This window comes from Octodon degus, unplaced genomic scaffold (assembly GCF_000260255.1).
Source record: "Octodon degus isolate 3935 unplaced genomic scaffold, OctDeg1.0 scaffold00004, whole genome shotgun sequence".
NCBI lineage: Eukaryota > Metazoa > Chordata > Mammalia > Rodentia > Octodontidae > Octodon > Octodon degus.
The window spans coordinates 1,400,811-1,414,639 of record NW_004524580.1 but is presented as its reverse complement, the minus strand read 5'-3'; the positions used below and the strand labels follow the sequence as shown (position 1 = coordinate 1,414,639).

At 45.5% G+C, this 13,829-nt stretch overlaps 1 protein-coding gene across 2 annotated transcripts in view; it reads left to right on the top strand.

The window, feature by feature from the left end:
- Tmtc1 (transmembrane and tetratricopeptide repeat containing 1) overlaps positions 1-13,829 on the top strand; it is a 241,028-nt gene that overhangs the window by 177,978 nt on the left and 49,221 nt on the right. For both annotated transcript variants that reach the window (XM_023716051.1, XM_023716045.1), the window contains exon 7: positions 4,566-4,679. In XM_023716051.1, coding sequence (XP_023571819.1) covers positions 4,566-4,679 — 114 coding nt within the window. The remainder of the gene's footprint in view (positions 1-4,565; positions 4,680-13,829) is intronic.

The following is a 13,829-nucleotide window of genomic DNA, read 5'->3' as shown; positions in this document are numbered from 1 at the left end:
TTTTTTTGGGCAGAACCAGGGATCAAACTCAGGCCCTTGCGCTTGCCAGGGAAGCGCTTATTCCACTGAGCCATCTCCTCGGCCTTATTTTTTTTTAAATGCTCACTTTATAACTAGAAATTTGGGGATCATTTTACAGTAATCACAACAACACAAGTTGATACACTAAAAACATAGGGAAATACATGATAAAGTGTCTATTTTTATTATTTCCATTACCTTTTAAATCTTTAGCAAGTAAAAGAATTAAAGGAGAAGTGTAAAATGCAGGTGTTAAATTCTGAGCTGAAAGCCACACTTTTTTTTTATGTCTTGTAATTATTAACAGAGCTTAGGACTCAGCCATATGATCTGTACATGGTACATTTCTTGGTGGAGTAAATACACAAGGCTGGCTATTTCCATTAAAACAGGTGGGAGTGCCAGTCAAAGCATCCAGGGACAGACGCCCGGCCCAGGCGACCTGGCCAGCTACAGTTTCAGGGAAAGTGTTGCCCTTGGCCAGTTGTTAGTTTTCCTTTTTTCATGAACTAACTATCCACTGTAAAATGAGACGTTGGGAAAACATAACAGAAAAATACCACAGAGAACATAAAGGTCAAAAACAGCAATAGGAAAAACAGTGTGTTCTTGGAGTGGTAGCTACCCCACCCACCCTGCTGGCCTGTTAGGAATATTATTCCTTCCTCATGGCGTTGAACAGGGCAGGACGTTCTCACAGTCCGAACTGTTACTCAGTGGATGAAAGGCAAATTAGTATAACAGTGTTCCTTGCCTAGAGGAAAAGATCTGTGTCAGTAACGTATCAGTGCTGCCCATGCAGATCTACCTGTTGCCATCTGCTGTTTAGGACTAAGAAGAACACCCACAAGTTTTCCCAAATAGAAATTAAATTTTCTGAAATTATTATGATTATTCTGACCCAGATTGTGCCTAAATTCACTTTGGGAACGAGCCATTTTAAAGGTTACATTTTTATGCATTTTGTTTGTAATATGCACATAACAAGAGTTGATGAGCCATGTCACAGACGGAAGCTGGTGTTGGTGCTTAGCCTCTCCCTCCTAATGGAGCTGTCTGCAGTGTGCGCAGGAGACGTGTTTGGCTGCCAGGCCAGTGCTCTAGTTAGTCTGTGCCAGGCCCCTGCTGTTCCTGGCTCAGCTCTCTCTTCTCTAATATGACAAGGAGAAGGAGATGAAGTGGTTACTAGCACTCACTTGGATTCTCCAAGAAATTCAGAATCTGCACACCATTAGTACAAGTTTTCATGGAGTTCACTCAAGAAGGCATTTCTTCTTGGCTGCTGAATGCCTCCATCCATCTGTCCATCCGTCCATCAATCCATCCATCCATCCATCCATCCATCCATCCATCCATCCATCCATCCATCTATCCGTTCATCCATCCACCCATCAGTAAGCAGAGACTGGCACTCCCTTCTAGTGCATGAGGAGGCTGAGTATTTCCTTTGTCTGCAGCTGCTTTTGTTTAGAGAACAGGACCCGCATAGAGCTCCCAGCTCATCTCAGCTGCTAGGAAGCCAGTGCAGAGACGCAGAACCTGGAGCTAAGGTTGAACTCAGCGAGCACAGGAGAGCGCTTTGTAAATGGTAGCTTATGAGCCGGAGGTAAAGCTCTAGTTATTACCAGACCTGGAGCTGCTCCCTTCCTAGGCTGCACCTGTGTGCTGTGGGCATGCAGCCAGGCAAGACGTCTCGGCAGCCTCACAGTGCCAGTGGTGAGTGTTGCCAGCTATCCCAGGGTATGCTCTGTGCAGCCAGAGGTTCATCGACACCATCTATGATATTTATTTCTACTTCTTTCAGGCTCAGTGTAAAGTAGACCAAAAAGGAAAAGGAAACAAACTTCTTTCTTGTATGTTTTTTTTCTTGAGTTTTAAAAATTATATAGATTTAAGGAATACAATACGATATTTTGATAATAGGACCAATTAAAAATACGGTACCTTTTATTACAGCAAAAACACATTGCTGTCAACCCCTTTCTGAATGAATAACTTCTCCCTTTAAGCAAGTTACCCATCATTCTTGCCACCTTCTGAAACAGTACAAGAAGCCTTACTATGAGGTGTGAATGTTGCTACAAGCTCTGCCCCAAAGAAGGGCAGAGTATTAATCATATACCACCTGCCTACACTAAGGCTGTAGACTTATCCTGCATTGTGAGAAACACAAGTTGCTTATTGTTTAAGCCAAGATGTTTAGTTATGGAAGCATTAATAAACTTAAGCACAATTTTCTGAGCAAATCCTCATTTCCTTATCTACAGAATAATTATACTTGCAATTATTTTCTTTTTAAATTAGCTCAGAGTTACTACTGGGAAATGTTAATTTCTAATAAAACTCATGATTAGGGAGGCCAGTCTTTGGTCTGCTATCATATTGATTCAATTTTGTAGACAATTTCAATTTTTATTTTTGAAAGAAAGTAAAGGAATCCATGGAAGCAGGGAACATGCTGTGTGTTATGATTTGTGTTTGGTTGTCTCTCAAAGCCTCGTGCAGTCATTGGGGCGACTTCTAGAGTTTGTGATTAATTCATGATCCACCGCAGGGGTTATGGGTGTGAGTGCTACACCCGCCCTGGACTGGGTAGTCTACAGACAATGTAAGAGGAGACAGAGGCTTGCCAGCTGCCATGGCCTCTGCCCCTCCCTTTGCTCTCTGCTATTTTCTGCTGCCATGAACCGCTGCCCTTTGCCATGAGCCACTCTGCCTGGGAGCCAGCTGAGTAAGGACTGAAACCTCCACTAACTGAAGAGCTAAATAAACCTTTGCTTTCTTATTTTGGGTGTCAGGTATTTTGTCCCAGTAATGAGAGAAAAGTAACGGAGACACGAGGGACCATCCCCGCAGGCTCTCCCCTGCCCCTTCCTGGCACCCCTGCTCAGCTCCCCAGCAGCTTCCTCCAGGCCTCCACTCCTCGTGCTTTCCTTCTGCTCCCCTCTCTGCATTGCCCTGGGCCTCTCTCCAGGCTGTGCCTGCTGCTGGCCTTTCTTGCTTCTGGCCTTTTCCACTATGCCTGTTATATTCTGTGTGGGTGCTCACCTTGTGGTCTTATTCCTATGCTTAAAACTGTGCCCCGAGTCCTGGCACTCTTTAGATAAAACCTAAAGTCCCCACTGTGATCACAAAATCCTCCAGGCTCACACTTCTCTCAGACTACCTGCCTGTGATCCAGCATCCCTGAGCTGCTTCTGGTCCCTCAGCAATTGGGGTTCTTTTCCCTGGGTTCTCTTTTGAGGACACTCTTCTGCCTCTTGCTCCAACACTGAGCACTGTCCTTAAGGTCTCAACTTCACCGGCCCTGCATTCTGCAGGCCTTCCCATCTGTTCTGTGCTCCTGGGCCTGGTTGCCACCTTACTCTTGCCATTTTGGTGTCACCCACCTTCCTATCCACAGGTATTTCCTCATCCCAGGAAGCTCCTTGCATCCAGGACCTCTGCCTGACCTCTTCTCCTAGCATCTGCATTTGTGTGGGGGAATGGAGGGGATCTGTGTAGGCAGTGAAAAGCTACACCATCTCCTGCAGTCCAGAGAAACACTGGCAAACCAATTTGTCCAACTCATGCCTGGCTTCTAGAACTGAGTCCTTTTCAAGTGATTCTGTTGGGACCTATGATAATGCTCACATTCTCATTCCTTCTCACTCACTCTAGACCATCCTTACTGGGGCCAGGTCAGTGACAATCATGTCACAGAGCCCACCTCCCCTACCTGCCATGGTTGAGCCCAAGGACCTTTCTGAGTCCCTAGGCTCACTGCTAGGTCTTCGATGAGTTTTCTTCCCAGCGTGGTACTGCTGAAGATTGTGAGTGCCAAGGAGGGAGCAGTGGCCCTGCAGGCCGGGGCTGGGGGCAGTCTCTCTGGCAGGTGGTGTGGGTCCCAGGAAACTGGACTGGAGCAGGACACAGGCAGAGGCAGTGGATGGGGTTGCCTCCTGCGGGAAAGAGGTGGTGTGAGTGTGGGCTGTCTGTCCTCCTGCTATGACATCTGCACAGTCTGCTTCCTTTGGTTCTTTATCTTGCATGTGAAGATCACTTAGGCTGTATGATTGAGTCTTTGTGAATAAAAGCCTGAGAATAAAAGCAGGCATGGAAGGAGGAAAAGGCTGCCCAGTGCCAACACACCCTAGCCCCAGGATGTGTGTCTGTCATTGCTGGCTCCATGATGTTGCCTCTTCTGCCCACTGCAGCTGGATGGGAGCCATCCTGGCCTGCAGCAGCTGGGTCGCTTGGTGCTCTCGTACAGCACAGCCTCCGGCCTGCAACCTGGCCTTGCCGTGCTCCTGCGCTTCACCCAGGTCCTGTGTCCCCAGCAGGTGGACACGTCCCTTGGTTTATCTGCTGAGAACATTTGTTGTATTCTGCCTCCATTGTTACCTCTAGAAAAATAACGTTTAATAATTCATTTGATTCACCAATTCTGGAGACCTTGTTTTAGATGGATACAGTGGGCATTTCACCTACAGCTTCATGAAACTGGGCAGAACATGAAGAAGCCTGGCAGTTGTGTTTCATTGTTCTATTTGTCTCTGTTCCAGGTCTGGGGTCGAGACTTTGCCCCACAATGCCAAGGTTCACTACAACTATGCCAACTTCCTGAAGGACCAAGGCCGGAACAGGGAGGCCATCCACCACTACAGGACCGCGCTCAAGTAAGTCAGACAGGGGTGTGGCTGCTGTCTCAGGCCCCTGGCCCAGTGAGTGCCTCCCTTCCCAGGGCCGGAGGCCTGGTTGCTCCTGACACTGAACACATCCTTCCAGTGGGGATAGCGCTGAGCTGGAAGTCTTTGTGCTCAGCAGTTGGATCTGATATAAAAGTGAAGGGTCTGACCTGCTCCTCATGTGGTATTTTCTTGCAAAAGTTTGATTGCTGGCCGGGTATAGGGATATGGGCCTGTAATCCCAGAACTCTGGGTGGCAGTGGCAGGAAGATGTGAAGTTTGAGACTAGCTTGGAGCCAGTTTGTGACAGCAAGACACTATCTCAAAATAGAAAATAAAACAAAACAAAAAAAAAAAATGCTAAGGCTCTGCAGAGGTCCTGGGCTTAATCTCCAGAACTTCCAAAAGCTTTTTCCTACTCCAATGAATTGTTAATGGTACATGTTAAAGGATTTCTATCAAGATGTCCAAGTTAGAGATGAAATGCACTGAGGTTATATTAGACAGTGACACACACTTGATTACCGCGTTAGGCATGTGTTCACTCTGTGTGTGTCTGGGTACACATCTGCCCCACCATGCATTCCTCCAGTGGAAGGAGAGATGCCACACTGTGCCTTACACAGGCCTTAAAGGACAGGTACAGTGCAAATTCTGTGGTCCCAGCAGTGGGGAGTGGGTACACTGTTGAATCACCTTGCCTTTCCAGATGATTTTTCTCTAGAAGGTCGTAGATTATATAACCTGACATAAAATTGATACTGTTTTTTTGTTTGTTTTTCTTTTTCTTTTTTTGGTGGAACCGGGGATAGAACTCAGGCCCTTGCACTTGCCAGGGAAGCGCTTATTCCACTGAGCCATCTCCCCAGCCTGAAGGTCGTAGATTATAAAAGTGTTTAACTTAACACAGACAGACTGCAGTGTGGATCTGGCCCAAAGTCCTGAATCAAGGACTTCGTTTGTACTGTGGCAGTGCTGGGAGGGGTGGGACCTTCAGGTCATTGAGGGTGTGCTGGGGGAGGACCTAGCCCCCAATCTTCTGCTGCTTTGGGTCCTGTCCTGTGCCCCTCTTGTAATGTGCTGCCTCCCCTTGGTCCCTAGCACTGGGGCCAGTCCTAGACTAACACCCCAAATCCTATGAGCCAGGACATAGTTTTCATTTTATACATGACTGACTCACATGGCTTCTTAGTGTGACAGAATGCTCACCAGCATACAGGATGGCCTGAGAGTGGGACAAAGTGGGCAGAAGTGGGACAAAGCTACTTCTTCATTGAATTCTGTCTTAGTTACCTTTCTTGCTGGGACATATCACCCAAAGTTAAAGGAAGAAAGGTTTATGTAGCTTGCAGTTTGTAGGAGTTTCACTCCATCATCGGCTAGTGTGGAGACAGGGGTCTTGGCAGAGGAGAACAGTTCTTGCTGGGCAAACAGTAGCAAAGCAACAAACGGGCAACAGTTCATGGCGGCAAAGACCACAAACACAACAAGAGAGCAAAGACCTGTTCTGTCACTTAGGTTGTATTTCAGCTACCTGCCTTAGGATGGATGTAGCACTCACACCCTTAATCCCAGCATTGTACCATGAGTCAGTCACAAACTCTAGATTTAGTCACCTCTGAAAAGCCTGCTCCCCAGTGACTACAAGAGGCTTTGTGAGACATCGAGATACAAACCATAACGAATGTCGTGGCACTCCCGGGAGGCTTCTGGACCTTCCCCAGCTGGCTCGTAAGTGGCTAATGTCTGCCAGCGTTCTACTGCAGATCCTGTGCATCACATACACCTGCCAGATCCTGCTTTTCCCAAAAATGCTACCCGGAATTGTTTCAGTGCTTAGTGTAAATCATTGTTAGGGCTGGCCAGATAGCTCAGTGGATTAAAGCACCTGCTTAGGCAGCAACGGGGACTAGGGATTTGATCCCCAGCCTGCCATGCCAGCCCCACTCCTCAGGCATGCTGAGACAGCAAATGAGACTGGGCCTGGTGGCATGTGCTTGTAATCTCAACACTTGGGAGGCTGAAAACAGGAGGATCACTAAGAGTCCAATCTGTGTAGTGAGACCCTGTAGAGCCTGTACTAAAAAAATGCATAAAAAATAAATACATCATTGTTATGTTCTACAGAAGTGTATTATTTATCCATCCAAATTTTTTAGACTTTAAGACTTGCTACTTAATGTATAAAAGTTTAATGTTTGTATAAAATTTTAAATCATATATACTAAGTTGCTATGAAATGCTTTTTCATGTATTTGAAGAGATGAGTCCCAAAGGCATGACTGTAACTCAGGCTTTCTGTTGAGTTTTTGTTAAGAAAGAAAAGGTAATTTTAAAGATTGAATAAGGAATTATATTATTTAACTGGTAGGAAGTTTCTAAAATGTTTAAAATGCTTATCTCTGGTTGGTGAGATTATGGTTTGATTTTTTTTCTTTATAAATTTTCGTATGTTCCAGGTGTTGCACAATGTACTTGGTATTTTTGCAGCAAGAAAATGTCACTTTGTAAAGACATATCCTTTCAGAGAACACGTAACGTGTATTGTGGCTTTAATAATTAATCATTGTTTAGCAATTTTAGATGGTATTCTTGGAGGTAGGAAAAGAACAGTAAGTTTGTTTAAAAAATACTGGTGGAAAGAAAGCGTATTGGTATCCTTTAAATTTTATTTCATTATAATGATTTCCTGTCAAGTTCAAACACAAAAATAAGCCAGACCCTAAGGCACAGCTTGGGGCAAAGGTAGAAATTAAGCCCGATTCCCCGGCAGGTGATTTTACCGAATTCTAGTAGCTGGTTGGCTGTTTCCTCTTCTTGCCTGTGGAGGTGAGTGTTTGCCTCAGTAGCATGCTTCAGGAAGAAGCGAGTCCCATGAGAAATGAGGAAAATGATGGAGACGAGAAATATGCTGTGCAGTCATTAATGCTCTCAGACCCGATTCCAAGTGCTTCTGATGTAAAATACTGTTTTGTATGGATGCTCCGTGGTGATGTTTTTAGTCGATGTGGGACTGTTTTCGTGTTTAAATAAATTGTCACCTCTTCTCATGGAGAGAGCAGGGAAACACCAGGACTGTTCACCATCTTGATGCTCGCTGCCTCCGCGACTGGAAGACTGGCCTTCGGTTGAGATGGTCCTTTCTGTGGCAGCAGCCGGGTGGCTCCCCCGGGCGGCTCCAGCCCTGTGTAACCTGAGCGTGTCCTGTGTTTGCTGTGTCAGCGCACAGCAGGAGCCTGATTAGGAAATGGGAAGTTAGAGGCAGCATGACTGAAATCAGTTCCAGCAGTTGTCATTTTTCTATTCAAATGTATAGATGCCAGGTTGAAGTTAGCCTGAGGCTTGTGCCTCTTTTTAGCTGTTTTGCAATTCTAACAGCAGCATGGTGTTAAGTTGATAACTATATACAACATAATCTTTTCATTTTTTTTTTAAGTAATGTGGAAATGCTACTGACTTCTCTCTTTGGGTATACTTCCTGTGTTTCTGTAAGGCAGGAAACACCTTCCCTAGACACTGCTGTAGCTATGGCTGCATGTGCAGGTTAGGACCCAAAGCATTAAAGTTGTGGGACCCGGGCTTTTCCTTCTGTCCTTCCATGCATCTCCAGAGCTTTCTGGTCATTCAGCTTCTCTGGGGCTAGCTCCTGGCCCACCCCGCACCGTGGGGTGCCCAGCGCTCGCTCTGTTCCTGCACAGAATTCCTCTTCCCATCACCCCAGAGGAGGAGCGGCAGTTCTGCCAGAGTATGAGGTGGGAGAGAGGGAGTGTGTCCTTGGCCACATGGGTACTGTATCATTATCTTAAAAAGACAGTTAAAAGGGAATCACGAATCATGCATTCTTAAGGGCATACTTTCTTTTACCCTGAAATTTCAAATGTACTTCCATTAGAAAATCTTCCGCTGTTAAACCAAGTCCACTTCTCTGAGTAAGAATCTCCTGATTAGAATCTGCAAAATCGACATCCATAATCCAGTGCTATGATTGATGGTTTTGACAGTTTAAAGTGGAATAAAATTTAAGTGTATTTCCAAAGTAATTTTATTGGACTGAGATTTTTCTGATTTCTCTCTAGTTTTTTACAGTTTTATCATTTGCATCTAATTCAACAATTTTTTACAACTTCCTGTATTTTAGTATTTTTCGTAGAAACCACAATTGTTCCCCCCACATCTTTTATGAGTTTCCAGAATATTTCATTATGCTATGTGATTGTAGTGAATACTACCACTGATGTGTACATCTTCTGAGGCCCTCCACTAGAAAGTAACTTCTCATAGCAGGAGCCTTGGTGCCCTTGGTCCCTAGCTGCAGCACGGAAGATAGTGCCAAGCTCGCAGCACCTTGCACATGTGTGTGAGTGAGACAGTAGTACACATAAACATCCGTGGCTTAAAGTATCTGAAGAAGTCTTTAAATGGTAGCTGAGGAATAGTGTAAATACTACAAGCTATCAAGTATACAAATCATAAATTATTCCTACCAAGTATGCATCCACCTCCAGACTTCTCTTCCTCTTCCTAGGCACCCTGTGAATGAGGCATGAACTTGTGGTGATTAATTTTGTCTTGGGCCTAGATATCCAGATGATTCTAGCTCTTTCTGGGCCAGTGTTTTTCAGATGAAATTTCATTTAAGTGAGTAGACTTTGGCCAGAGATGGTGGTAATGCCTGTAATCTCAACAGCACAGGAGGCTGAAGTAGAAGGATTATACATCCAGCCCAGCCTGGGCAATTTAGCAAAAACCTACTCATAAAAGGGCTGGGGGCTGGGGAACTAGCTCAGCATGAAGACTTTGGATTCAGTCCCCCCAGTGCCATGAAGAAAAGAAAGAGATATAGATAATTCTGAAACAGATTATACAGAAATGCCCCACTGAGTCCTTCAGACTGAGAGAAAAAGATGCCTGGAAGGAGAGGGCACACCTCCTCCTGCCACACACTGCCTGCACCCCATCAGAAGTCCCTAACCACTTTCTGCCAGTAAATTCCTCCAGCAGCTATAGGGATCCATTGGTCTTACTGCGAATGGTTCTACCCGGAGAGACATGACGGCAGCAATGAGAAAGATAGAGGAGAAGACACAAGCTGGGCTAGTGGTGGCTAGTCTGCCTGATGGGCAAGACTAACTCAACAGACAACAAAGTGATCCTTTATTTATACTTTTGCAAAGTTTGTAGCACATGATACAAGGTTGCCTAGCGACTCATAGCTGACCTGAACCGGACAGGATGTTTTTCTCAGGACTGAGGTAGCTTGTTTGCTTTAGGCACTGAGGCTGAGTCCCACGTAAACACATTTGATCAATTTCCTAGTTTCCTGTGGATCCCAACAAGCACCCACCCTGGCCACTTCTTCTTTTGTCTGCTCTACCAATGTTGTTTTCTTTGTTCTTGGGGTACTAGTGTTTCCAAATTTGCATATTTCTTTAAAGTCCTTTGCAGCCCCCCTGAAATGGTACTTTCCTGTTTGACTGTTCCATAGTTACTGTCACCTTTGGGCAGCCATTGGAGGGAGACTCTGTTTCTGTGCCCCTCCTCCTGTCTAATGAGCCCTTCCTCCCCTCGCCCTATTCTAAGCAGCAGGGTGTCTTAGAAAGTCAGCTTCCCCTCCCCTGCCAGCCCAGGGGCTCTGACCAGGCATTGTTCACTGCTCCTCAGCTCCTGTGATCCCACAGCCTACTCCTGCTTTGGAAAGTTCTGTTTTAGTGCCTTGTTTTCAACCAGGTAGTACTGAATTGGTTTTATCCAAGAAACCCTTATTAGAGCAGCTCTCTTCCCTGCTCCTTGTCTGCTAGGTCTGCGTCTCTTCTCCATCATTTTCATGTGTTTCTGAAGGGTTCTGTCCCCTCCCAGAGCTTCTGGGGCTGGACCCTGATTAGCTCTCAGCTCTCCCATTGCTCCCTTGCCCCATCCCCTGGCTGTCACCACTGTCTGCCTGCAGGTGACCTGCTGGCTACCTGCTGTCCAAGGCTGCACCTCTCCGTTGTCTTCATTCACTCCTTGGTGCACATCCTGCTTCCATCCACCCCTGCCTATCCCTGGGATGCCTCCTCATCCCTGGAAGCCCCATGTTGTTGCTGGGCGTCTGCCCATTTGTGTCCCCAGGGCTCCTTTTGCTCTTGTTACTGTGCACTAGAGCATGTTAGTTTTCTTGTTTCCTTTTTACCTCAAAGCCTTCCTGAAAGCCAAGACATCTCTCCTTCCTGTTCTGGACACACTGTAGGTGCTCAGTTAATGACTGAGTAAATGTAGTACCTAAGGTTGCAATTGCAAGAGGCGTGGAGTCAAGAGACAGCTCTACAGTGACACTGGCGTTTAGGGGAACACAGGTCTTCAGTGCCCTGCATTCCCACCCCCAGCCCCCACTGTGTGCCAGTTGAGAATCCTATTTTGGTCTAGAGAAATTTAGCTTTTTAGTAGTTGAATTTAGAGGTGGATGTTCAGAATCTGAGTCCAGGCTCCTTCCCCCCATGCCCCCCCCTGGGGGGGGGTGTTCACTGGCTTTGTCTATTGATTAGGAACACAGGTGTGCTATTCCTGCCCAATGGTGTGTACCTTTTCAAAATTAACCCTTCAGGCAGTGTGCTTTCAACTAGGCAGAGTTGGTACGAGGACCCCACAGCACAGGTTCACTCCAGAACCACACAGGACGCTGAGCCTCCTTGTGCCCTTGGAGATAGCTTTCAAACTGCACATGTCTGGAATTACATTTGGTCTTGAGCATATTGGAAAAATTCCTGTGGTCCCTTTGGCGATGATTTGCTTCAGATGACGCAAGACAGGCTTGGGGTGAGTGCTGGTACAGAGCGTTCTGTGTTCCCAAAGCAAGAGGCACTTGACCTTCCCATCTGAGAACGCGAGCTCCATAGAAGAGAAGCAGATGGATGCAAGATGGCCCACGTGTTCGCTGGGTTATCGATGAAGAAACAGCGGATGTTATCCTGACAATGGGAGCAGCAGAGGAGAGTGTTATGGACAGTGAAAACCCTCCATGAAGGGAGGAGAGAGCTAGCTACTCCAGCCTGGTGAGAGCTCATTGCAGCCTTGGAGGGACCCAGGTCAAGCCACCCAGAGGGACGCTGAAGTACTTGTGTGTAGCACCAGGACGTAAGGATGGACATTCCCACCCCACTTCTCATTGTTCACACAGGAGGTCTTTGCTCATAGAAGACAGTCAGCTATTAACCTTATTTACACAGACAAAGTATCTGAAGCATACACACAACTAGGCAGTTACCATGGCTTCTAATTCCACACCCAGTTATTTCTCCCCTCCACCAAGGTAGTTTGCTTACAGCTTGCCACCAAAGTAGTTCACCCCGGTCCCACCAGGCCTTAAGGAAGGGTGATTGTATTCGTCATCTCTGCATAAAAAGCAGACAAGTGTTTCCAGTAAATTTCCCAGCATGAGAGTTGCACTGTCAGGAATCAGGAAAATTCAGCTATTGAAATGACTCAATTCCTGAGGATATCCAAAAGCCACAGCTCGATGCCATTGTCAGAAAATGGACTGGGTGGCATTCTGCGTCACTGCTTTTGGTCTTCACTTGCTGAAAGCCATATAGTTTTGGTGGCCCCTCATTGGATAACATGTCACATCTCCCTGAATTGCATTTGAAGTTTCATTCCCAAGTCTGTCTTTAACGGATTGGAAGCACAGTGAGAAAGAACACAAAACATAGCAATGCTTAACTTAAAAATAAATAAAAATAAAAACAAAGACTTAACTTGCTAGATGTTAAAAGAATTGCAAACAATTAAAGAAGAAACTAATAAAATTATCAGCACTTTAGTACAGGATTTTATCACATGAAGGAACCAGCGCTTTGAACCACACCGTCAGCCTTGACAATACGCAGTCAACTACTGAAATGAAGTTTTACTTTGTGTATGCTGTAGTCTAGTGAAATTTAGCTTTTATAGTTGAATCTGTTTTCCTATTCATGTTTTTCTTCTAGATTTTTTTTCTCAATAGGAAACAGAAAGTAAACACCTGAACTTGTGTAGTTAACCTCAAATAAATTCATATGTGGGATGGAAATCAGACAACTAAATCAGGGTGGGTGTGCTCTGAAAGGAAATGCCAAACTGCAGCTCATTGGACAATAATAAGCCTTATAATGAAAAGCCTTATAAGTGCCCAGATGTTGAAAGATGAATAGCACCCTTAGCTGTTAACAGATTGTACAGAGTTTCAATCAGATGACGTAAGTAAAATAGGAAAGCAAGCTTTAGTTGTACAGTGCTTACGTCTGTTGATCCTTGAAGCTTCGAAACAGATCAGAGCACACACCTGCGTCTTATGCAGTGCTAGAAATCCCAGTGATTTCCATGGTCTGTGCGTTTCATAATGAGCCATAATGATTTTGATGCCAGGAGATGTGTTTGTCCACTGAATGAGAATCTCAGTAGCCAAACTTCCTGAGCACTGTCTGTCACTTTTATCACTGAAAACTGATTCTTGCTTATATGATCATAGTTTGGGTGTTTTGCTTAGAAGAATGAAAGGAAGAAATTATTACAAAGTGGAAATGCTAATTCGTGGCGGTGTATTTACTTACTGAAGTTTTAAGGACTCCAGAATTATTTGGGAAATGAATAGATTTAGAGGATCCATTTGCTTTCTTGATACTTCAGAACATGTGTTTCTGACATGTCTTTTAAAAATAATCTGGTATTGGCTTCTTGAGCCTCCCTGTCCTCGACTGTAAAATTCTGCAGTGTTGTACTTATGGAATTAATTCTGAGGGCTACATGTGACAGTGCATAAGAACGTGCGTGTGCGTGCAAGGTGCCCCGAGCACGTCGTGGGTGCTTCGGGCCCTGGTTACTTTTCATTCTGCCTTCTGTTAGCCTCCCTCTCTGTTCCTTTCAGGTTATTGATGCTTGTTCTTTAGTGGTCCAGCGGTGAGGAGAGGAGGGGAATAATGTCCCAACTCCTTACTTTTTTAATGTTGCTTAAGAAAGTGCCCCTGGATAAGAAACAAACCCTTGGGCCCTGGATGGAGCCCAGGGGCGTAAGCCCCTGGCTGGCAAGCCCAAGGTCTCGAGTTCAATCTCTGGAAAAGGAAAGGAAAGGAAAGGAAAGGAAAGGAAAGGAAAGGAAAGGAAAGGAAAGGAAAGGAAAGGAAAGGAAAG